The 27,351-nt window shown below is 40.0% G+C and overlaps 1 protein-coding gene across 1 annotated transcript in view; it reads left to right on the top strand.

The window, feature by feature from the left end:
- Window positions 1–27,351, top strand: part of adamts3 (ADAM metallopeptidase with thrombospondin type 1 motif, 3) — a 225,536-nt gene that overhangs the window by 24,836 nt on the left and 173,349 nt on the right. Inside the window, 1 exon segment of the mRNA XM_034216683.1 lies at window positions 12,210–12,369. Coding sequence (XP_034072574.1) covers window positions 12,210–12,369 — 160 coding nt within the window.

Below are 27,351 nucleotides of genomic sequence, written 5' to 3' on the forward strand. Positions count from 1 at the left end.
CACGATGTGAAAGTGGGTTTTTGAAGTTGTTGCACTATTTTATTTTATACATAAAAAGTGGATTGTTGCCAAATAATCATCCACCAGGTATTTTATCTGGCACTTTCCCTCCTTGAAACATCACTTCCAGCAGAAGATGTACTTTCCTGATGTTTTTTGTTTGTGAAAGAGATTCCTGTTTATACATTTTTTTATTAGTTTAGATGAGGGTGACGTAATGCGTGAATGTACACGTCTGTTTGAATAATCCCATCCATGCTTTGGTCAGTTCGCCTGAAGTTGACCTTGCTGATATTGGGCAAATTAAATTAAATGTTCTGTCAGTATGACTGGTTTGAGGTTATGCAGAGAATCCCTTGGTTTTTTGTTTTACACTTTTTGTAATCCTATCTTTGTAAAACATGCAATACATGAGATTTGTATAGCCTTGTAGCAATATGACCTTATCTTTGTGGGTTCAATCACTTTATTATCCAATCAGCTACTTTGTTGCAAACATTGGTGGTGTCAATTTGTGACCTATAAAACAAAGCCATGTATACTTAGGCCCATCATTACGGGGTGTTTGTGGCCCAACAGGGAGAGAGAACCCATTAAGGCTTGTTAAGAGGTACCCCGCAGCATTATGAATGTGTGAATGCAATGCTTTATCTGTAAGGGTAGACAAGTGCAATGGACTGTAAGAGCACTCCATTTACCAATAACACCAGTAAGGCTTGTTAAGAGGTACACCATTAAGGCTTGGTAAGAGGTACCCCGCAGCATTATGAATGTGTGAATGCAATGCTTTATCTGTAAGGGTAGAAAAGTGCAATGGACTGTAAGAGCACTCCATTTACCAATAACACCAGTTGTATACACTTAGTGTTTTTATATATCTGAATATGTTTAGAACACATAATATGTGTGTTTCCCTCGTTTCTACAGTTTTTCCTTTTTGTATTGATCATCTGGTGACCATTGTTTGAACACTAGATATATATTGTTTACAATTATATCTTCAATTGAGTACATTAAGGTAATTTCCGTGTGTTTCTAAAATGGTTTTGGTTCTGACAGTGATCACAAACTGTAGTACAACCTGTGGTCAGCTCAGTGGCAATGGCTGTTGGCAAACCAGGCAAACACACATATTACCATTGTTCATTGTTTAGTCAAATTATTGTATGGCTTTTGTTAAAACAATTATGTTTTCATATTCCAATCTCATATCCTGGTTAAAATGGTTACTTCTTGGTTACCAGGTACAGTTTAGTTTGTTGTTGTCAGGAATCTGTTGACTGTTTAATGGTGTAGTTTAAAACAGAACTCTAAAGTGAAATCGGAAGCTTAAAACTGCATTTTCTGGAGTCATCTTTTTACATTACATGTCATTTGTTAGACGCTTTTATCCAAAGCGACTTACATACTCAATACTGTGGACAATCCCCACAGGAGCAATTTGGGGTGAAGTGTCTCAGGGACACAACGACATGCTGACTGCAGTGGGACTAGAACTTGCTATCCCATGATTCGAAGTCCAGCACACTATCCACTGAGCCACAGCCTCCCTGTTCTCGTGCAATTATTTGATTTTCTAATTTTCAGTTCCCCTGAAAACTTGCTGGTGGGAGGATGTTCATCATATTTAATCTAGATGAATTGTTCAGTTCCTGTGAGTCTTTTTCTCTGGGAGAGAACAGCGCTAACCAGTCGCCTGAAACAGTCACTCTGCACAGTTCCTTTATTTACACGTAATTACATTATGTTACCCCAGGTAAAAATAACCACCAAGGTATAGTCTTCAATTATTCATCCAGCAGTCGCCCATTCATATGCATTTTCATTATAAGGGTGGTTCTGTGAGCATTAGAGACATTCACTGTGCATAGTGTGCAGAGTTTCAGTTTCCTCTATTATTTATCTTCTCAGTGTGCACAATTAATGTAATTGTCCTCTGGCCAAAGGGCTTATTAATGTTCAAATGTTATGTGGCAACTCTGTAGACTGTAGAGTATAATTGGACTCTCTTGATAGTAAACAATGGCAAACCATTTTCCCACAAGATCTGTGTCAAACAAATGTTTATGGTAATTACAGGTTTTGTTCAGCAGGATAATATCCCCATAGCGACCCCATTTCAATGATTTTCGAGGCGTAAATGCAATTGCCTGAAGTAAATATGTAATGTTGCTTTACATTTCGTATTTTAAGAGACATTTTTGTGTAACTTTCTTGTGCAGTATATTCCTGCTTTATGGTCATTTTTACGAGCAGCATAGATTGGACATTTATGACTTACATTTCTTGTTGATTTATTTTAGTATTGTGGTTAATACCGTCTTCTTGTCTTTGTACAGCAGTGGTAAAATGTTACAACAATGTCCGTTGCTTAAACAATTTACATTATGTTGAAGGCGTTTCAAACAAAATATGACTTTTTTTTAAAGTGCTTTTTAATGCTAATATTTGTACCTGCATTAAAGTGAGATTATGTCCCCAACGCTAGCAGGCTTGAATACTTCTTCCAGAACTTGCATGCAACAGTATCATCCTGATGTAAACTAAATATTAGAATCATGGTAGGGTTACTGTGACATCAGTATTGGAACCAAAGCTCTCAGTTTATAGAGCAACAATAAGCTACGCACACATCATTGTTATATAAACAGGGCTGGGCTAAAAATATCTTGCATTTCATAATACATAAAAAAAACGCAACATAATACGTGTGAAGTGTATCAGTGCTTGCTATGGTGTCCGATGTTGATAATTCGCTGCGACACACTGGTTTCAGTTTATTTTCTTGCTTGTCAGAGAGGATTTGTGTGTGTGTGCAGTGCTTGAATTGGAATGAAAAAGGTGCCAGTACTCTAAAATCAGCAACTTTTTCAAGTCAATTTTATATATACAGCCCACAAACAAGAATTTGGCTACTATAATGCTGGTGGGTTTGTCTCTTTACTACTGTATATTTTAGAAAGGTTCACTGTACTTAACATTTTTTATGATAGGCAGCGGATATGGCTAAAGCTCAGTAAGGTCAATATTAACTGAAAATATAGCAATCAAAGTCTAGATCTTCTGCTGAAGACACATGAAGCAGAGACCTTTCAGGTGAGAGCCCCTCTGGTGGTGTTCAACATTAATTACAAGGAAACAAAGCTCTGGTCAGAAGCATTTTTTATAAAAAGCTTTAACAAAATTAAGTATTTCTGTACATTTTGAATGCAATCTAACTTTCCAACTCAGAAAACGAAAAACGAAAAAGTGCCAAAAGTCTTCTCACATGGCTGAGCTGCTTTGCAATATACTTCACCACTGAAGAATACAAATATGTATAAAGTAAACTATGATGCAATCTAACTTTCCAACTCAGAAAAATGATAAAGAGCATGAACAAAGAACATGTAAAAACAAATACAAAATTTGCACAATCTAAAATGAGAAACTGTAACTGCAAGTAACAAAGTCTGAGCCATGGTAAAGAGTTACATTGAACACCAAGCTGATCAGATAACTCCCTGGTTGGTCTGAAGTCCTTCTATCTCCAGGATCTGTACAAATCGGCACATTATGCCAAAAGTCTTCTCACTGGGTGAGCTGCTTTGCAATATACTTCACATTGTTAGAAAAGGCTCCAGAAGGCCTTGGGGACATCAGTATCAGGGGCTGGAGCTGGACAGGCTCTTTCATCAGCACTTCTCCTTCCCTTTGCCAGCCAGGACCTCACATACTGTTCCGGATTGAACTGTCCTAGTGATGGTCCATTACATTTAATGAAAACCAGGCTGGACAGTCGGCTGACAGAGAGAGCATTCCTTTTTGCAGTAAGGATATCGTTCATGCAGCTGAATGCCCGCTCACACTCACTAGTGGAGACAGCGATGGTTCGGACTGCTTTCAGTAGAGGCTCCATGGCAGCAGGTGTACGGGATGCCCTGGTTTCCTTGTATTCGCGAAAGCCCTGAACAATCTCTCTTCTGTCCACTTTCAGCACTTCACACAAACGTAGCACCTCTACGTCCCCATACTGTACGTCTAACTCCTCTTCAGGCCAACTTCCAGGATGGATAACTTTCATGTCCTGGATTAGCTGATTGTCCCGGGCCTCCCGGCCATGTAATGGGATTTCTCTTGTGCTGACATGAGAGGAGGTTGTGGAAGTCATTCTGTGTCTCAGATTCTCTACCATACTGCGGAAAAACTGACCTGCATGAATCTGTACAAGCCTGCCATTCTCACGCAGGGCAACACCCTTGAAGGACTTCTCAGCTAGAGCTGTATGAACTGTAGTCATGTGTGGGCCAGGCATGGTGACCATGGATTCAAAAACTCGTATTTCTCGAGTTAAGAGCCTATCTGCTGTAGGCAGTGTCATCTCTCTTTTTTGGAGTTGCCGAGAGAGGTCGCTGAGCTCTGTGAGCGCATCGTACATCAGTCCCAGATTGCTGACAAACGTTGCAGATGTGAGCACATCATCCAGGCCCTTGTACTTTGCTCTGTCTCTGGAATCCCTGCTCGTGTCGTTTGCAGCATTTGTGAAGTGATCATGAAGCACTCGGTAGTTTTCCCAGACTGCTCTGACGCTCCTTTCACTTGAAGCCACCCAGCGGATGGACAAACACGCCCTATCACCAGGAGACGCTGTCCGACTGCTTGCGCACACTGCGCTAACTGCCTCTGATTTTTGGGGGAGGCATGGAACAAGGAATAGAGTTTGTCAAAAAAGATCTGGAAATGATTGAGCCCTGAGACCTCCTTGACCACATCCCCAATTGCCAGCTCTAGACGATGATTGGAGCAGTGCCACACAAACAGGCTTGGGAATTTACTACACAACTGGGTAGCAACGCCTGTTCTCTTCCCTAGCATGACTGAAGCCCCATCACATGCAAAAGAAACGAAACACTGACCTAAAAAGTCCTCGTTAAAATCTCTTCCAAGACACTCCATTAACGCCTTTGTGATGTCATCAGCCGTTGTTCCATCCAACTCGATCAGCTCCCAAAAAAACGTTTCGGGCTCAGCATCAGCTAATGCTGAGCGTAGACACACAACAAGCACCGTTTTACCACTAATAGTGGTAGATTCATCGACCAAAACACAGAGTTTTCTTTGGTTTTCTGTAATGTCTTTTGCCATTTTTTTCTTCAGCTCATGAGCTATGTGGTCGATGATTTCGCCACAGGTTTTATTGGAGTGCAAAACCCTGCCCACGTTCAGCCCATTCAGTTTCTGTACATTCAAATCAATTGGCATGTCTGTGAATGGCCGGCTATGTTTGCCAATTTTATATGCCGTTCGAAAAACTCTGATAGTGGTGTCTAATTCAGATTTATGCATAGACTGCACTTGATGTTGAATAGTTTCACGTGAAGCAGATGTAAGCATGTCAGCAGCTTTTACATGGGCTTGTGATTCTTTATGTTCTTTGATTTGTTTTCTCAGGCTAGCTTGTTGTTTGCCCTTGTCAACACCGAAATGAGACACTGCACACTCACCCCATTCAGTTGACAGTTTCAGTCCTTGTCCAGTGTGTATTCCCAAAGATTTGACATCTCTGCATATCCGACATCCTAGCTTCTTATCTTTAAGAAGGAGCCATGCATTGGTCTTGCAAAAATATTGCACCTGGTCCGTTGTCCAGCAGTCAGGTGCATCGCTTTGCCCGGTGTTGGTGGTGGCAGTTGAGCCAGCAGCAGCTAACGTTAGAGGCTCTGGAGGAGGCGGCGGAGCTAGTGCTAATGCTAATGCACTAGAACTTGGAGCAGGAGGATCAACCAAAGAAAGCTCCCCATCAGACACAATTTCCAACACAGGCACAGCATTCTCTGTATTTGAAGTTTCTTCCGGCGACAACCGCTGTCTTTTTGCACTTTTATTAATCCACGCTAACATTTTAGAAATGCTAATTTGTGACGTGACTTGCTTTCCTTCTCTCGGGGGCGTGCCTGCTCTGTTCTATCACTCTACATAGCCACCCACTGGGTGGGAGTTGCACTGCATAAACACAACACACGTGCATCTAGGTATGTAAATTGTAAAGCATTAAAACATGGTTTTACTAACAGTTTTCAGTATGTTGTTACTTCGGCATTATTATTATTATTATTATTTTGAAACGTGTATTACTATTAAATCACGGTCAAATAGGTTAATTTTGACATAGTCGTTTCCACCACAGTATTTACATGGAGAAGATAAGCCCCGCCCCCTCTCCAGCACGTTCTGTTTGAATGACAGGAGTAAACAGCTGACAGCCGCTGTGAAACTCCAGCGGTTAGAGCGATGAGAATGTCCGTTCGGCACCTCATGACGCATCTACTGAGTACCGGGCGGCTGTATATATATATATGGATGTATAATAAGAACGGCGGGAGAGTGTTGAGTACTGGCACGGTGCATGAGTACCGGAGTACCGCCAGCATGCCGGTACTGAGCAAGAAGTGCCGGTACTCCATGGGTCAGAACCAGAAGTGCCGGTACTGCGTACCGGTGAGTACCGGCCCAATTCCAGCACTGTGTGTGTGCACCTCGATAACATAATTTTGTGCAGTTATTTTTTTCTTATTATGGGATGTGCTTCCATTCTAATTAGGCGTATCATTATGTTTAATGCCTTAAGGCTTACACTGAAAATCCTTCCAAATACATGCAGCCAAGTTTTTCTTGATTCAGTAAGAACGCAATTTATATGCAAAAAGGGGCAGGGCAATGTCAAAGTGCTTTACATATGTTAGCCTGATGCTAACAACTGTAGCTAGGATTGCTGTAAGACTTACAACAGAGATTCATGGTCTCCAGAGGATGAACACTAATGACTTTGGTGATTCCCTGACTGTTCCTGTGGCAGAACGATAAGATACAAAACTCTACACACTTAAGTCAGGGTTTGGTGATTACCCAAGTTTCCTGAATTTTTTTTTTGTCAGCATGAGCCGAATGTTTTAGGTGCATCTGTATCTAAGCCTATTTAAGTTATATACGTTTCTCGCCAAAACGTAATAAATTACATTTGATAACATCAGGATACTTAATAACAAATGTAGGCAATAACAATTTATACTGAAAACAGCATGAACGCATCATAGTGATCAAGTCAATGGCACCTCATGCTAGCAGGACTTGCTGCCCATCTGCTGCTAACCGCTACCCGCTAAGCAGCACATTGAGTCACTTTCTGGTAAACTATGTCTCTGCTCATTACATAAAATGTCAAGCTATGTATGCAAAATCACAGCGGTCTCATTGAAATGAATGAGTAGTCTGAATACGCCTTAAAATGGTCATCACTGTTGATTTGACAACACTGTACACATGAATTGGAAATGGGGGACCCTGATGTAAACCAGACAAAAGTCTTTATCTGGTCTGCATCCCCTTAACAATTGTATGTTTTGAGCTGTACTGTACTGTACCCAATATACAAGCTGTTAATACACTTTTCAATCAATCAATCAATACCTCTTGTTTTCTGCTCTTCAGCCGTGTTTTCTTTAGTTTAGTTTCCATAGTAACACTGATCCAGGTTGCTTGCTAAAGTGTTCCTCTCTGATGGCGGCGACCCGCCTGTTACGTGTTTCTTGCTCGATATGTTTCGAAAGAAGGCGATTCCACTGTGGAAACCATGGATATATTAATGACACGGGTAAGATGTCCTCCACGATGTTTGCTGCGCCTTTTTATCTCTGCTACTCTGACATTTTGCTCCGTTTCCTCAATCATGAAGTTGTGAGTGTAGCGCGAGCAAAAATGGAGATTTGATTACTTTTTCTATCCTCCCGTTATGCAGATAGTCGAAGACTTTAAAAGTAACACAAGTTACAAGATAATATTGTGTGTAGTGACTATAATGTAATTACTGCTGAAGCAAGAGTAATGCGTTACATTACTGCGTTACAGACAAATGTAATCTGATAACTGTAATGCTGTTTGGAGTAACTGTTCCTTTATGGCCAGTTATTCCAAACACTGGTAATGATCAACGTATAATAACAGTTTCCTCTCCTCTTTTTTTTAATCAATTTTGATTAGCATTACAGGCTCATGGGTCAACGTGTGTGACTGCAGACTCTTAGACATGTGAGGATGTTGGAGTCTTTTCTCCAAACTTAAGTGCTTCGGGAGAGATAGAAAACAGAGAGGATTCCTGTAATGTGGATTTTTAATACATGGTGAAACACAGCATGAGGACCATCTCCTAACATGAATTGCAGAATAAAGCAATGAATCCTCTGGTTTCACAGTGGGCACCTGAAGGGAATATTATCACCACTGTTTAATACCTTGAGCTCATGTGAATTTCTAAGCAGTGTTAGCTCATGGAAGAAGATAACATTTGCATTATGATGACGTTTGTTTTTTCCCAGTATATTTGAGATTATTGCCTTTTTGTAATGCTGTGTGTGCTTCAAGGATAGATGAACAATTAATTTCAGGAAGGCTGTATCCAATTGCTTATGTTTAAATCATTCAAAGTGGTGAGAGCTCAGCACTTCCTTTGGGGGCGATGCAGATTACTGAAACGCCTTGTTCATATACACGGGGGAGGATTTCTGCTTTGTTAACTTAAGACACAGTGAGCATGTTTTTGCTAGACATCCACATATTGAGCTTTTCTCTTTCTCAGTACTTTTTCACTCATAGAAAAGCTTGGATAAATAGTAAAACAAAATTGGAGTCAAACAGTATTGGCTGAATTGATTACATATTTTCCTTTACTTGGCTCAGCTTTCAACCCATGAGTTGCATAGCATTGTTTCTTGCTGTTTTATGTTTGATATCGACTTAACTGTCTCCTCTTGTGTCATTCTTCAGAAAAGCTTTTGATCCACTTTAAATGTCAGCTTTTGCCATGTCATTACGAACATTCAAGCATGCCTTTTAAATTGGACTCCTCACACTGTTCGCCTCTGCCATGTGTTAACAAGAAGGTGGCATTTACAGCCTTTCACATGGTTCATAAAATATGCAGATTTAAACAGTGCCACTGGACGGAATCCCAACTTTTATCTAATTATCCATCTGTCAGTTTCTCAGAATCTGTGCTTTTAATAGCTGTGCTTTTAATAGCTCTCCACTATAATTTATGATGTGTCTGGGAGCAGAGGCTCCAATCTGGCCTCTGGTCTGCCTCTCGTTTTATTCTGAAAGAAATGCTTCATCTTAACTGATCTGAAATTGAAACGCCACCTCGACGAAGTTTCGGATCTTGATCGAGAAAAAGTGAATATGCTATTTTAAATTAATTCCAGTTTTATTTCAAATATTCCTCTGGTGTAAACATGTTAGTCTAGAGGTGACTTTGTTTAGTTGCCAGTGAACCAAGGTGGGAGATGTGCTGTGAGTAAATAAAGGAAAAGACGCTGTGGTGATGGGTGTAATACCAGGAATGAATTCAGGGGGGCGCTGGCTTTGTGACGTGTGCAACAACATTAACCTTTCTGTTGATCGCTTGTTAGCAGACCCTTCACGCGATAGCAGAGCGAACAGGTACAGGAGGCGTAGAGCGAGGGATCATTGTCCACTAGTTAATCGAAATATGCTTTGGCGGCCGTTAATATACCTGGGCGGTCTGCCCAAGCAAAGTCTATGTGGGAAACCCAGATTTTGCAGTATGAGTGATAGCATGCTTTTTGGATATTCTAACTCACAAAGCCAAGCTCGGTGGAGTGCTTGCCACTTGAAAATTGAAGGAGGTTAACCTTGAAGCTAACAACACCTCAGGCTCACTTAAGGTGGGCTTTACTAGCTAAAGTGACAAGACTCTACTCTGAGCTGCTCTGCTTGATAACAGCTCTGTTGGTTTACAGAGCTGTAATGTCAACTAGTTGCTTTTGAAACAATGCTACCGAGTCACTCATTCTATCATCTAATGTTAAAGCAGAGGTTTGATTGTTAATGAATACTTTTTGATATCATTTTTTGCAGGAAGAGATATATATTTTTTCATATATTTTCAACATGTAATTTATTTTAGGCTTTTGCTTCTTATGTCAACATCCACAAAGAGGAATGATGCCAAGTGACAGACGATAACTCAAACTTTACAGTTTTGATAGGATGTATATTGGCATCATAACCTGGTTAGAATGCTTTGGTCGATTATCAGGGATGTTTGGCCAGACATGTACCTGGTCCTCTTAAACTGAACCAAATCATAACATAATGGCCACATTATGAGGTTATAACATGTCAGTAAACAAAACTAACTTTTAGGAGATCTAATTCCCCTACTGTTTCAAAGGGAAGAGGTCATCAGGATGCCAAAGCTTATAATTTAATTGTACACGCAGGCTGTTTATCTATGTGCTCCACACCTCAGGACATGAATATTCTGTTGATGTGCTCAAGTTCAAATGCAAACTTGGGTAAGAAGTGAATTGGAGTTCAGCCAGTATTGCGTGTGAATAGGAGGAGAGATGGGGGAGTTTTGGGTAGGTTCAGGACTATGGGAGTTGGAGTTCAGTGTGCATGTTGGTTGCAGTGCACCATATATGCGTCCAGCAGAGTGTTAGCGGAGGGGCCATAGTGAGGTAAAGTCTGCGAGGTGCAGCAGAGGAGACCGGACCGACCGACCGACCCTGTGACCGAAAGCTAGAAAAAAAAATCCTCTGGAGCTGTGAGAGGTGGCTCTGTCTGCGCACAGGTGCACAGGAGCAGCAGTTTTTACTTCCCGAGGCCATTTGCTGTATACAACTTTAATTAATTAGTCTTCATCCTTTCTCACCTGATGCCGCTGGCTCTGTGTTGAACATTATACATATTTGCATTTTACATTTATATTCTCACATAGAATTGAAACATCACACATGGCTAAGGCTTTTTTTAACAGCTCATTTGGGTAGGGGAAATGAAATTATTACAGAAAATGAATGGTAAGCAAAGCACAGTGCTCGATGTAGTTATCATGCTAACCTGTATGGTTTATTGTGACTTAACTCAGCCTTTCAATCCTCTGACACCTGCTTGAGCACATCACTTGGTTTTGATGAGCTGCTCATTCAGGTTGTTTGTACATCATCATGCTAGCTGGACAGAGTGAGCCTTGGATATATCCGCCCTAAACTACAGGCATGGCAGGCGGATTATTGCAGGAAATCTAAGGTTGGCAGGTAGTGATCACAAAGCAATTTTGTTCCAATGTGTCCCTCATGATGTTTTGATTACCACCTGCAGCTGTCGGGGAACCAGCTGATAATTGGAAAGAGTTTGTAAGTTGCAGGAAATGAATCAAAACAACGTGAAACGATTGTCACACAGAGAGAACCAAATACATTTGAGCAGGCAATCAGTACTTAGAAACATTTTTTCCTGCATTAATTACATAATCTGTCTGTTCATTGTCATCTATTTTGTGGATATGTTTGTATATCGATACTAGGACTTTGTTTGGTAGGATATTATTGCGTCGGTTTTTTATCATCTGTCTGTGAACGCACCAGTCAAGATCATAGAGTGTTTAAAAAAGGTTGACGCAGTGTGACGTCACCCATTGGTTTGTGGGCTACTGGTATTAAGCTCCAAGTTTGGCTAATACCATCACCTTTTTTTGGAACCAGAATTAAAAGAAGTGGATCGAGCTAAGAAAAGTGATGGCCTATACATTTTTAGGCGATTCAAATGTTACAACGCAGAAACCTGGAAAACACTGTGGCAGCCACATGTCAATCATAAAGTTGTCCGACCATAACGTTTGCCCTTCTTTATCGTATATTTTACTCAAAATGCAGACGTAATTTACAAAATAAATATCCTGCTGTATTGAACAAGACTTGAAATGTACTGAGTCTACTGAGATAATAAATCAAGTTAGAAGTAGGGTCATTTTCTCTTAGACTTCTATGAAACAGTGCTGGTTTAAAACACTTGCATAGTTCCTTCAGGCCCAAACCAATTATGCTTGGCCAAAACAAATAAATGGAGTACATAAGATTTTTACCAAAGGATAAAGCAGATCTCTAAATAGATTCAAGAGACCATTGCTACAAAAATTACATATAGAAAATTATTCGAAACACCTTCACAGCTCTTAGCAAAACTTATTTTGATTGGTGACCCTATAAGCATAATTGCTGGTCCTCATGGCAAATGATTGTAAGACTTCAGGACCTCTTCAGCCTCATTTGGCTGTATCAGAGTACTACAGCATACTTCCTACTCTTTCCTCTCGCTGTAGAGCAGCATGGCTCCTCACTCTCATTAACTGGCCTGGCCTTCTGTTGCAGGCTGGGATGATCCGCACCGACTCAGACGAGTATTTCATCGAGCCGCTCGAAAGAGGCACTCAGGAGCTGGAGGACCAGGGCCGGGTCCACGTGGTCTACCGCAGGTCGGCTCTGCTGCAGGCCCCCTCCTCAGACATCTCTGAGGACTACCAGATAAAAGGTAGGACCGTAACCACAGTGTTTTACTGATACTGGGATCTTACATCTAGGACTGTTACGATTTCTAGGACAGTACTTATTATCAGTGGTGTAAAGCAACTAAGTAGATTTACTTAAGTACTGTACTTAAGTGTTACATTGTACTTCTTCTCCACTATAATTAAGAGTTAAATCGTGTACTTTTACTCCACTACATTTATTGTATGCCTTTAGTTACTTCACATATTTGGATTGATGATGTGAAATATAAACAACACTTACATAGGACTTTAGTTACACCTGAAGTTAATTCAAAATCATTACAACTAGCTGCATCTTTACCAGCTTTGATAACACTTTAATGCATCAATAATTATAATCAGAACATAATATATATTATTCTGAAATGGATTAATTTGCATAATGAGTACTTTAAGTATAATTTGATGCTAATACTTTTCTACTTTTACTTGACTAACATTTTGAATGCAGGACTTTGACTTGTAACAGAGTATTCCTACAGTACACGCTGGTACTTCTACTTTTACTTTAGTACACAATATGAGTACTTCTCCCACATCTGCTTATTATGGGCTTATCTAATCTTGCTGATGAAGTGAACAGGTATATAGGGTTCTCTGGTGGCAGGCTTGAACATCACAACCACATGGGAAAATATATAGTCTGACTTTATTAAACTATTCACAGAGGAAATAAAAATAACTTGACAGCAAACAATTTTAATAAAAAACAACATATCAAGAATCACTCAAGGTCCTGGTGCCCAGCTCACCCTAACCCACGGTAATGTATGTCAATGTAGTGATATTGCCAAACGTATATACACTAAAGAAATGCCTGTAGGGCAAATAAAGCCACACATTTGACAGGAAAGGAGTGCCGACACGTTTACAGGCTGCACACAGGAAAACAACAAGCGCTCCTCTTCTTCCACCCCCATAGGAAAAATAACAACTTCCTGGACTGTACTCTCTCGAGCCAGTTTCTGCTGCATGAACAACTACCCACTGCAAACTTCTAACTTTACAAAGCATGTTTATACACTGAGATGAATTGTTACACTGACCTGTGTTCGTGCCCTTACAGCAATCAAATGGAAAACTGGGTTTTTATTGCTTTGTCATTGTATCTTCTTGAAAATTATGAGAAAGTGTGAAATTCCTACCTGGAAGTTTTATAAATTCAGATTTCATTTTTTTGTATGGCTTGATATGAGATTGGTAATGGGGGCATCATCTCCCTGTGCTAACAACAGGCCAAAAAGGCTTTTCTTTAAGCCTTTATTTATCTTGCTACTGTATCAAATAAAAAATGACCACTACCCTAAAGCAGATTGTGTGTCCACTAACATGGTGTCAGTGAGGTGAATATGTCACCAGCTACTGGTTGCTTGAGGCAAAACACAACAAAATGTAGCTATAGTCACTTTCAACAGATGATGGAAGATACTTTTTTGACAAGTCTTGGGTTGATGGATCTGTATGAGAAAAACTGTCAACTTGTAGAATAAATGATAAGCTTTCTTGAAGCTTCCAACCATATCTCATGGTCCCTGAGACTAAAGACTGTGAGATGCATTTAAAAGCAAAACTTTGAAAATATGATATGGTATAGTCTCCTGCTGCTATTGTTATTACTGGTGTTATAAACAGCTGACCCTGTTCGCCCTCTATTTATAGCAAACAAATGTCACTGTTGCTGCTGATGGAAACTCGCGTTGCGTCACATGCACTGTGAAGAGATATGTGCTCAGGAAATACATCTTCCTGTGAATTGCTTTGTGTTTAGGATCAACAAACAATAAAGGTCCCACGAGTCGCCCTTTCTGTTCGGTTTCATCCCTGTGCTAAAAGGAGGTATGAAAATGGAAATATAGTAATTTTATATTTGATTGATATTGTCGCAGGGCCAGCACACAATTTAAAGTCTCTACAGTTAGCTGGATGCACATTTGTATCTGTTGTCCAATACATCAAATCTATCAGTGTGAGATAATGAATAGAATCATGATATTAAAATGATTCACATTATTGCTTTTCTTTCCAATTGAATTTGAATGATCAGGATTATACATTGATATTAGGGATCGACCGATATGGCTTTTTCAAGGCCGATACCAATTATTAGTAATCAAGGAGACCAATAACCGACATTTGGAACCGATATACATTTGCAGTAAAATCAGAAAATCTTGGTGTCAACATATAGAATAACACAAACTACAACACAACTTATTTGAAATGCATTTAAGCATATATTATGTTTAATGAACTTGTAAACATCTTACAACTGGTTTACTCTCTGTGCCCTTTTCTTTAGTGCAGCCATCTGCAATGAGTTAGAGAGAGAGACAAGAAGTGGGGCTGCAGGCTGACATGCTTAACTAACAATAATGCTTAATTTATTAAATCAAAAACAATGCCTGTCTGACTATCTCATAAAATCCCAATAAACTGATTTAAATTAGAAACGCATGTATGGCTCTGCCACTCAGCGCTGCTGCTTGCTTCAGTCTGTGTCTGGGTTCTTTCCGGTTCGTTCGCACCTGCTTGTAATCTGAGAAGGTCCCGCCTCTCTGGCTGGCTCCCGCCCGGAAAATCTTCAGTGTTGATTGACACTTCAGTAATAGCCTATCAGATAGCGCTGTGGGCGGGACATTGCTCGTGTACACAGAGTGGTGACTGCAGCCAGAGAAACGGCCGCAATATATGGGATTAGTTTTGTATCATAAAGATAAAGCAACACTTTTTCAGAATAAAGCAAAACAATGAGTTTAAAACAAAAAAAAACTAAGTCAAAAATAAAACTATAAGTTGCAAACAAATCATTTGTGTAATCATGTAAACTATAAGTATTTTTTCTTTGTTTTAACATAGGTTTTTGTTTGCAGTTCTTGTTTCTTTCTCAATGATCAGACTTTTGCTCTCGCTGCAGCTCTTCTCGTTTGCGCTCCCTGATTTTTTGTTTGAGATTTTGACACAAACATCCCAGGTGGGCGGGACTTTCAGGGGTGCGTCCTCATTGGCTACTCAGTTTTTGAGTGACAGCCCACTACACCACAGATCATACAGTGTAGCAAACTCCGGAGTCCACTCGGCCACGTTAGTGTTGGTGTCTCCTGGGGGGTTTTCATGAACATATCGGACTTATTTTATGGATTGCAGTGCATTATACTTGTGATGTGTAGTTCATACTTTATTCCAACTTTAAATATTTGTAATACCTGACCTGCTGCTGTTAAATAATTTCCCAATTTGGGATTGATAAAGTGTCTGTCTATTTATTTTATAGATTAAAAAAACACATCTATGTATTTTTAAGCTAAAGGTGATACACAATATAAACTGTATACTATTATTTTTCAAAGACATGTTACATTTCAAAAGCATATATTGCTATGTTTAGGACAAACAATTAAAGACTGCTTTAATTGAACAAATTCTGCAATATAAAAGTGGCAGATTTGCTTTATTAAACAGACCAGACCTAGGCTGCATACCAACACAATTAGGAACATGCTCACATCTTACTATGTTGGTCTGAAGAGCTGAAGCATTCATACACAATGGATACAAACTGTGTTGTTTCATTCTATATCCTGTGAGAAAATGATATACATTTAGCATTAAAAATTTGACATACTATTCCTAGCCTGAGGAAGATATGAATAATCAACAGATTTGAATGGAATCTCTAACATTTTCATGTAGAATAAAGACAAAAGAGTGATTATACGAATTACATTTATTGAAATTTGAACCAGAAGATGAAGTCTCAAAGAATGTTTTAAATAAAAGGACATAAAACAAAAAGGTGGATAATAATAAAATCTATTAAATGTATATGTAAAGCCATTTGGTCAAATGAAATGACACTGAGCCAGTGATAACAGCAACGCCCAGTGTGGATGAAGATGGTGCAGGTCTCTCTTCATGCCCCCCCCCCCCTCCTCCGTGCTGTACCCTCAGAGGAAGTGGGAAAACGGGATAAGACTCTGGACGCCACGCTGTCTCAATGATCCACACTGTTAATATGAGAGGAAAATAATTTTTTAGGAAATGAAAAATATGAAGTTAACAAATAAAACACAGCTCAGGGGGCATCATGGACGGTAGGTTTTCCTACAAAGTTAACTCAGCCTCCATTGATTTTCATATCAAATTAGCGTGTTAATAAAATAAGCTATCATGGCTTATACTTGGATATCTAAACAGAATCATGAAAGCCTGTTGGTAGAGTCTGGCACACTAGTCTGTTTGAGTGTGTGCGCCGGTGTCTGAACGCTCACTCACTGCTAGCTATGTAGCTAACTGTTAGGCTACTTAGCTTGCATTGTTATGGATCTAAAGGTAGCACAAGCTAACTTTCATAGCACAGCTTTACTTCTCACTTAACACAATAAAGAAACAGACCGTATAGCACAAACAACACAAATGATCAATACTTACATATATTTTCACTTGTAGTATTATAATAATTGAAATGCTGGTTCTTCTGGGGGTCTTCTGTCCACGCTCAGCTAGCTACCGCACCGCAGCTGCCTGCACTGTACAATCGCTGGAGGACTGGGCTGTCACTCAAAAACTGAGTAGCCAATGGGGACGCACCCCTGAAAGTCCCGTCCACCTGGGAGGTTTGGGTCAGAATCTCAAACAAAAAGTGACGGAGCGCAAAAGAGAAAGCTGCAGCGAGAGCAAAAGTCTGGTCATTGAGAAAGAAGAAACAAGAACTGCAAACAAAAACCTATGTTAAAATAAAGAAAAAAGGCTTATAGTTTACATGATTACACAAATGATTTGTTTGCAACTTATAGTTTTATTTTTGAAATGTATTTTATTTTGCTTGACTCAGTTTTTTTTTCTTTTAAACTCATAGTTTTGCTTTATTCTGAGAAAGTGTTGCTTTATCTTTATGATACACAACTAATACCATAGAATCAGAGCCAAAGTTTTATCGGCAATTTGATAAAAAAAAGGCCGATACCGATAATCGGTCAAATGCGGAATATCGGCCCCGATAATCGGCCAGGCCAGGCCGATTATCGGGGCCGATATTCCCCTAATTGATATATCATCTAAAATCGTAACACTTATTTGTTTGTGAGCTGTGAAAATTGCTATACTGTAGGAATATATATTTACCTGACAGTTTTCCCGAAAGGTTTTTTGGGGTCCATTCCTGCAGTATTTGTTATCATATGCTATTTGCATTAAGGAGCCATGTCAATATCATGAAAACAGATTTCATGATTTGTATTTTTGGTTGCTAAAATACATGCCTCAAAATTGCTCTCAGAATTTGAACAGCAAATGTCAGGGCTCCTGCTGGGTTGTTCATTATTGAATACATCACGTTCTATATCATTCTTAAGATATGTGAGTCATGTCTGTGTGAGTCACGTTTCCCCCTCACCTCCCCTCACCCTCAACACTCCCATGTCTACTGCCTGCGCTATAATTTCCTGATGGTGGTCTAAACTGCTTCTAGAATGATCAGTAAACTCCCTGAAGGGGACGGTGAATATTCTCCCCCCACCTCCCCATGTGATGGTAATTCTGTTCAAATGGAGCTTAAATAAACCAGGTGATGTGGGACTAGGTCTGACCTCCTTCTATAAATCGTGCCTGACTCTACATTTCTTGAATTTCCTTATAAACCCTAGAGATATTCAGTTTTTAATGTCCTGGATTTCCCCAGCATAGGTTTGTCACTTTAATTCTTTAACCAAATGTATTCACACGCTGATTCATTTAATAATGTATTTATTTATTGGCTATTGGCCACTTGGGGGTTCCATTCATACCAAGCATTCATTCACAAGAAAACATTTTACAAAAGAATAAAGACATTTCACATTGCCTTCTTTTGGTTGATTATGATTATGTCACATGGGTGCAAGCTCTTAATCTGACCAACATAAGAAATATCTAACAGGAATTATTAACATAAACAATAATAAATAAACAAGTAGCATGTGACAGTTGTGTGCTCTGAAATTATTTTTAATAATTTATGGAAAATAAGATTCTCCGTGAATCTGCACCGATTGCAGTGGTCACGGAGGTCGTAATCAGGGCCGCCCCTGGCCAACTTGGGGCCCCAAGCGACATTGTGAGATGAGGCCCCCCCCCCCCCCAACCGACAGGAGTGAAAAAAAATAATTTGGAAACAAAGTAGGCTACTTTGCAAATATAATTCCTGTTTATTATTATTATCAACGGTTACTTTTTTATACAGTGAGGTAAATGGTAAATGTGCATGTATGTCGTTCAGTATGCGTTTACAGGTGAATTTTGCATTTCCTGCCAAATACTAGCCTCAAAAAGATAAAAACATAATTAAGGCAAATAAACTACTTCTACTAATAATCATAATCAATTCAATAATAAAAATACTATATTGTTTTATTATAATATAGTTGTAATATAGTCAAGACAAAACATGCTTATGACATGCTCAAAAACTGATATTTCTTAAATCTGTATTCTAGTTCCCTCTGTCAGCAATGTGTCAACAACTACACACATTTCTATCAGTGTTTCTCTGTGTTGTGGTTGACATGATGATGACTGTTAGGAGTTAAGGGGAGAGGCTGAGCGTCACCATGAAATGTGCAAATTGACATAAAAATGAATAAAAGGGGAAAAAATGCTCCATGTGTTTTAAGCTGTAAACTTTAACTGTTATGTAAGCCAACTAGACAGACAGTGTATCTCTCTTCCTCCTGTACATTAGCAGATAAAAGGCATCACATAATGAATGAATGGTAAATAAAGAATGCTGGAAATAACTGCATCTCCATTAGCCTATATGCTCTGCAGAGACTGCCTTCTTCATGTCGTGAATTGCAGCTGATGTTTTAAGATGGCAATTGGCAATTTGACTTATACAACATTCGTAAGTTGTACATTTGACTCATACAATAACCCACCTTCGAGTGATGCGCTAGTTTCTTCATGTTTTGTTTTTTGCCCCGGACTGAAACTGTCTTTTCACCGACATCCCTTCACCTGCACTAGTGGCCGTATCAAAGCCGTGATTGGTCAGATGTGGATTCATTGCAACGGTGTCGGGTTACAGACGTGCTCCCCTTGTCACCTCTAACTCTCGCGGGGGGTGCGCGGAGAACTGAGCGGAGAACTGCACACAGCAGCTGAGGCCCTCTGGGCGGGGCCCCCTGCACAAGGCGGGGCCCCATGCAGCCTGCGTGATTGGCCTGTAGGGAGGGGCGGCCCTGGTCGTAATGTATGTAAATGCATAGAAATGATTTTGCTGCAATCAAGAAGCCTCAACATAAAGAGGCTTCCTAGTGTCCTACATGACAGGCAGGGGCCAATTAGCCTGAACCCATCTCAATCTCAATCTTTATTTATTTATATAGCACATTTAAAACAACCTTCAGTTGACCAAAGTGCTGTACAGGCAGTAACTACAATATTAAATAACACAATGGGAGAATTAAAAACATAATAAAAAGCACAATAACTAGAAACATATAAAAAATAAATAAATAAAAAAACACATACAAATATAAAAATGTAATGTTCAACTAGTATTAAAAAAAACCCATGGTCACATCCTCACATTGAGGTACACAACGAATGTGTTTCGTCGTTCTCCTCCCCGCCTTCCCTCCTTGTAGGTAAAGACAGACTCCCTGCTATTCTTAGTGAAAAGATTCAATACCAGTTCTTTTGCTGTTACTTTTTCCCCCCAAAAAACTGCATAACCATAGTTTTTGCGTTTTTTTTAGAAACGAAAAATCAATAGATAATAACTTGAAAACAACATTTACAGAGAACAAATATTTGGGATCTCTACTATACAATTCACTATGAAAACATAGTCAATTGATCATCAAAACATGGCATGTTAACTTTCCCTTGGAGAAGCCAAGATCTCTCCTTACTTATAATGTTGCCAGCTATGGAAAACACACTTTGAGCAGGTTTTGTGGAGGCCTGAACACAGAGGTAGATGTTAAAGAGGGAAAGTGTTTCTTCTTACTCCACCAACAGAGGGCACGTTCTCAATGGCTGTGCCAGGACGGCTCACACCAGCTAATGCAGCAACGAAGACCGGAACAACAACACCATTTAATCAAAAACAGGGCAAACAAATGACCTTTTATGTACAGTCGGCTGACTATGGAGTTTGTTTATTCACCAGACTTTGGGTGCTGAGTTGCGGAGCTATAAAAAGCAGACACATCAGTGCACAAATATACAATTGGCACGTTCAAATTAAGGCTAACTTACTTAGCAAATAGCTAGCAATTTTGATAAACTTGGTGTCAGGCCCGTGCGATCATCGAGTGAATCAGAGCATTAAGAGAGATGAGGTTCAGCATTCACAAAGTTTCTAACGCCTCCATGACGCGAGCAGCGCGCTCTTAACCATATATTATGTAACACAAATAATGAAAGCAGCACCGTTTGTCCATCAGCTTCTTCTATACTTTGGTACTGACCAATCAGAACGTTCCCATGCTAAGTCCCTACAGAAGGAGCTACTGCCGCCCCAGATTCTGCATTTAACCCATCTTACTATTAGGAGCAGCGCCCAGGAGCAGTGTAGGGGTTGGAGCCTTGCTCAGTCCAAGTCACTACGGACTGAGCTACTGCTGCTCTGTAAACACAAATATTTGCCAGTGTTACCTGACAAATAAACACCATGCAGACCTGTTCAATACTCTATCAACATTTTGATGCAGCCTGTTTCTTCCAAAGGGATCTTTACCTTCCGGACATTAAGTGAGATATTACCAAGCATTGCAAAAGGTGAGTGAGAAACACTTGCAGCTTCTCCTCCCCCTCTCCCTCTCTCTCTCTGGCTCTTTCAAATAAAGGGTTACATTGAACCTGGTAAGTGCTGTGGAAGATGATTGCACAGTGTGCGGCAATGCCATCAGCGCAGCCCCCCCTGTTTCTCTGCTGCGATCCTCTGCTGTTATTTATTTATTTATTTATTTATTTATTTATTCATTCATTCATTTATTCATTTATTTAACAGGGACAGTGCACATTAATGAACATTTCTGTAAACATGCCAGAGTTAGCCAAGAGGCTATTTTTCATCTGTAGTCCCTGGACAGATTTTAAAGGTCAACCTAAAACACATTTCATTTTAAACAAGTAAATACAATACATTTAAAACATGCAACAGACATTACTGGGATACTTAAATAAAACAATTTAAAATACAGAACATTAAAACAAAACAAATAAAACAAAACAAAAGAACATGAACACAGGCAGTGGGTTGTAAGGAGCAGAAGATTGGGTCAGTGTTGGCAGAGCTGATTCCTCATTAACCATATTTTGAGTTTTGATTTAAATAAAGTGAATGTGGTCTGGTCTCTGATTGGAGGTGGGATTGAGTTCCATTGCTGAGCAGCTTTAACAGAAAATGAAGACTGACTGAAAGAACTTTTTCTGAGTGGAATAATGGAATCTCCTCTCGCTGCACCTCGCTGTTTGGTTTTCATGTTGTTGTACTGGCATGTGACCAGGTAGTTAAACAGTAGGTGATGTGTGAGAGAACCATAGAGTGTGTGTACATCAGAGATGCCTCAATTGACATGTAATATCTGGTGAACCTAAAATTCGACAGACTGAATTTGACCCTATTACATATTTTTTGAACCTGAGCCTTGAAATTGAGTGTTGAATCAATCATGACTCCAAGGTACTTGTATTGTGACACCACCTGCAGCCTCTCCCCTGATACAAAAACATCTGGCGCAACACAAGAGGACTTTGTTTTGGTGAGGAAGATGCATACTGTTTTACAAATATTTAGTTGCAAACAGCATTGTTCCAGCCAAGTTGTTACATGAACCATGGTGTTTGTCAGTTCATTAGCCACTTGTGCATATTGTTGATTTGATATCATACCTTGAACCCATCTAGTCTCATGTCATGTCCTGTGTGTAAAGAATATAGATTGATTACTCAGAATCCCTGTGGGTCATGGCACAGGAGGAGTAATTCCACCCTTAACAAGTTCAGCTGTCAGACCTCTGAGCAAGGCACACTTTGCCTTTAAGGAGCTGCTCTGTGGTCAGCTGTGTTTTTCTGTGTCCCTGTAACGGAGGTGATCTCTGGGGCCATAGATCTCGGCCTCCGTTACGGATTGTGTAGCTTTGTTGGTGGCGAAATGTAGGTAGTGTGTGCATCTGTATGTGTTTTAGTTTGTCTGTCTCTGTTTGCTGGTTTTATGTTAAAAGTGTTCCCTTTCCCCATGTCTGTGGCTGTTGATTGTGTGCACCTGGTGCCCTGTGTTGTCTCCTCCCCCCACCTGTGTCTAATTGCTGATTAGTGTGTGTATTTAGTCCCTGTTGCCCTGTCTGTTTGGAGGCTGGTAGTGTGTGGGAGATCCCTGTGGTTGGTGACGGTGTGCACATGTTCAGCAGGATTGAGGCTGTGTGTCATGTGTTCATGAGTTAATAAATGCCCACACCGGGTTGTATTTGGACGTTCTGCCTCTGCCTCCTTGCTTGGTCGGGCCGCTCAACGGTCAGTCTCACAGTCCCTCAAAGCCCATTGTTCCCTTTGAACACTTCAATGACTTTCACACGTGAAAGGGTTTGATCAACACATTTGTACAGACCTTACCTTCATGATTGATCATGTGCTGTAGACATGGCAGTCAGTGTTATACAGCCTTTATAATTGTTGCGTTTAATGTCAGTGATGTTGGAAAGTTTCTGTGAACTTGCGCTTCTCTTTCCTGCAGCAAGGTCGATATCAACTTTTAAAGGGTTTCACAGGAGAATGGTGATTACAATCCTCCTGATTTCTGTTGTGTGTGTGGTTAAGACGCTGTGTTTGTTTCAGCACTTCATATTTCCTGTTGAGGCCAGAGAGTTATATTAACAGAACTAACTAGAAAATGCATTTCCTGCAGAAAATGCGTGCGAATGCTGTAAACTGTGAACATTTATGGCTGAATTTAGCTGAAAATGCAGAAAAAGCTGAATATGTTATTAGCTGAATGGTAGCTGCTTTTAGCTAAAAAAAATGCAGAAAAGAAGCTGAAGATTTAAAAGAAAAGGTTTAAAAAAGTAGAAACAACAACATGTATAGCCTGATGTCCTGAAAATAGCTGAATAATGTAATAGTTTTGAATGGGTTTCTGCAGCTTGAAATTAGGCTGAAGGAGTTAAATATCAGATTAATGTAGTAGTGGAATTATTTGTATTAAGATGAGAAAGAAAGTAAAAAGGCTGACTTGGGAAAACTTTTGAACTAACTTGATGGTGAATGATCTGTCGCCATGGCAACCGGCATTGATGACAGACATCACCATTCAATACTCCTTAGATGTGTTGATTGCTGCATTGTGTACCCAAAACCTGATGCAAGTTTTGGGCCAATTTCGAGTATTTTCACTGAAGTTATGAGGAAATAACCGTGGTTTCATGGTGGAATCAGTGTGTTGCCATGGCAAAGGCATTTGACAGAAATCTCAAAACTGTCTCACCTAGAAGATGTCTTCACACAGGGCTGGACTGTTACGGCCGTCCACACAAGCAGCCTTTTGGGGCGATTTGTCCACCGCTTCCAGCGCGTCTCCGCCCCATTATACTTTGAATGGGGATGACGTCACTTTTCCCTCGCTTGTCGCCGAAACTGCATTGTGGGGTGGCGAAGGCGAAGATTTTCCAGGATTTCCAGGATGTTCAGGATTCCAAAGTTGGAACAATGTTCAACTTTTTGCAGGCTGAGCGGAAGCGGACAGCCATTCAGATCCGTTTCTGCAATCTGACATTTCCAAGCGTCTAGCCAATCAACCACCAGGCCGTGCCAAGCTTGGAGATACCAGACCCGCAGGTTCATTTCCTTCCTCTATTCCAAAACGAGAAATTTACGGTAGCAAAATCACCCGGTTCTTTACGACCAGACTTTTACCGGGATACAAACCCGGAGGAACCAGGCATGGAGGGATGGGTGGTGGCAGAGACAGTGGGTGAAACTGGTAGGTTTTCGCCTGTTTGGGGAGTTTATATATATATATATATTGCTCGCATAAAATCCCCGTTTTTTTTTTGCTTTGTATGTCGGGGGCGGGTAGATTCATGTGATTGGTTGTTGGTCGTGTTGCTCGCAAAAAATCCCCAAGCTGTCAGACACGCCCAGCTCCTAGATTTTCAAGATTTGTTCAAAGCTGCTGTGTGGACGGGCCGTTAGCACACATGTGAAGTTTGCGCACTCTTTGAACATTTGCATAGGAGTTATAGTGACATCATATTTTATGGCGAGGGATGCGTTTCCATGGAAACGGCATATGGGTGAGATCTCAGATTTGGCGTAGAGCTCTTGAGGCATGGACCGGTGATATACAAGTGAAGATTGGGGGACGATTGGACAGTGTCGATTTGACTTACAGCCTCATCGTGTTTCATGGCGAGTGGTCTGTCGCCATGGCGATGACACCCCATACTACGCTTAGATGCATTGATGGCTGCATCGTTATCAAACCTGTGAAGTTCTGGGCTGTTGGAGTATTTTCACTGAAGCTTTGAGAAAAACCGTGTTTCAAGGCGAGCATTGTGTTGCCATGGCAACGGCATTTGGAGAAATCTCAAGACTGTCCCGAATCGTCTTCACAGCTGGACTGTTGAAGTCTGCTGCATGGCAGTTGGAGTGATGACATCATCGTGTTCCATTACACAGGTTGTTTATATTTGAACTAACGAGCTCTGTAGAGATCACAGGTTTCCATTGTTCTGAATGAGAGATGAACCTCTTACATGTGAACGTTTTGTGGAAGAACCGTAACAGATATCTGTAAAATTTCAAAACGTGAAGCATGTCAAGGAAGTTGAGTATCTGAAGTGTAATTGTTGTGTAGTTTTGGGTTAATAATGTGGCCTTTTTGGCAGTTTAACTAAAGGTGTGCGGCTGCTACCGTGAGGAAATATCTGCCTGAAATTACAATGGGCTTCAATGGAGGAATGTTGAACGTTTTTGTCACTTAATGCCCTCAAGAGGCATTTTCTTTAATATTTTTCTTATTTTTTCTTTATTTTTCCAAGCTAGGAGAGGTTTTCCTACGTTTTCCATGAAAAAATATGTCTGAGGAGTGTAGGGTTTGGGAAGTAGGGCAAGTTTAAAACATTTTTGGGGGAGAATTTTGAGCTGTCCTGCACTCTGTTTTGAGATCAAAGCACTCTAGAGTTAATGAGCTGCTCCATCCACTCTAATGTAAACATCTTAAAAATGCCTCTCTACCAAGCTCCAAACTAAATTCAATATCTCAAAAGTTGAAAAGATATCAAAATTATTTTATACAAGTTTTATAGCTGAAGGTATTGTGATCATTTGAAAGTTGGAATGAAGTGTCTGGCTGAAATTATGTGGAAGGAGATGCATTTGGCGCAAAGTGTAGGAAAACAGGATTTGAAGGCATCTCCCATTGACTTCAATGTTAAAAAAATAGTTTAAAAAGCTGAATATTTCAAAAAGTATAAAATATTTTGAAAAAGTTGAAGGTTTCCCATCGATTCCTGAACAGGCTGAATAGTTTAATATTTGAATGGTTTCTGTAGCCGAAAGTAAGCTGAAGTTATGGAGAGCTAAAGTATTGGCTGATTTGAAGGCTCTTCCCATTGACTTCAATGTTAAAAAAAGAGTTTAAAAAAGCTGAATATTTCAAAAAGTATAACATATTTTGAAAAAGTTGAAGGTTTCCCATCGATTCCTGAACAGGCTGAATAGTTTAATATTTGAATGGTTTCTGTAGCTGAAAATAAGCTGAAGTTATGGAGAGCTAAAGTATTGGCTGATTTGAAGGCTCTTCCCATTGACTTCAATGTTAAAAAAAGAGTGTAAAAAGCTGAATATTTCAAAAAGTATAACATATTTTGAAAAAGTTGAAGGTTTCCCATCGATTGCTGAACAGGCTGAATAGTTTAATATTTGAATGGTTTCTGTAGCTGAAAATAAGCTGAAGTTATGGAAAGCCAAAGTATTGGCTGAAATAATAATAATAACTAGAAAATGCATTTCTTGCAGAAAATGCGTGCGAATGCTGTAAACTGTGAACATTTATGGCTGAATTTAGCTGAAAATGCAGAAAAAGCTGAATATGTTATTAGCTGAATGGTAGCTGCTTTTAGCTAAAAAAATGCAGAAAAAGCTGAATATTTAAAAGAAAAGGTTTAAAAAAGGTATAAACAACAACATGTATAGCCTTGATGTCCTGAAATAGCTGAATAATGTAATAGTTGAATGGGTTCTGCAGCTGAAAATAGGCTGAAGGAGTTAAATATCAGATGTAAGTAGTAGTGAATGAATTTGTATTAAGATGAGAAAAGAAAGTAAAAAGGCTTGGGAAACTTTTGAACTAACTTGATGGTGAATGATCTGTCGCCATGGCAACGGCATTTGATGACATCCCATAATACTCTTAGATGTGTTGATGGCTGCATTGTTACCAAACCTGTGAAGTTTTGGGCCATTTCGAGTATTTTCACTGAAGTTATGAGAAAACCGTGTTTCATGGTGAGCATTGTGTTGCCATGGCAACGGCATTTGAAGAAATCTCAAAACTGTCACGTAGATGTCTTCACGGCTGGACTGTTACGGCCCGTCCACACAGCAGCTTTTGGCGATTTGTCCACCGCTTCCAGCGCGTCTCCGCCCATTAACTTTGAATGGGGATGACGTCACTTTCCCTCGCTTGTCGCCGAACTGCATTGTGGGGGGGCGAGGCGAAGATTTCCAGGATTTCCAGGATGTTCAGGATTCAAAAGTTGAACAATGTTCAACTTTTGAGGCTGAGCTGGAAGCGACAGCCAATCAGATCCGTTTATGCAAATCTGACATTTCAAGCGCTAGCCAATCAAACCGCGTGCAAGCTGGGAGAACCAGACCCGCAGTTCATTTCCTCATATTCCAAACGAGAAATTACGGTAGCAAATCACCCGGTTCTTTACGACCAGACTATTTACCGGGATACAAACCGGAGGAACCAGGCA

This window comes from Gymnodraco acuticeps, unplaced genomic scaffold, assembly GCF_902827175.1.
Source record: "Gymnodraco acuticeps unplaced genomic scaffold, fGymAcu1.1, whole genome shotgun sequence".
Taxonomy (NCBI): domain Eukaryota; kingdom Metazoa; phylum Chordata; class Actinopteri; order Perciformes; family Bathydraconidae; genus Gymnodraco; species Gymnodraco acuticeps.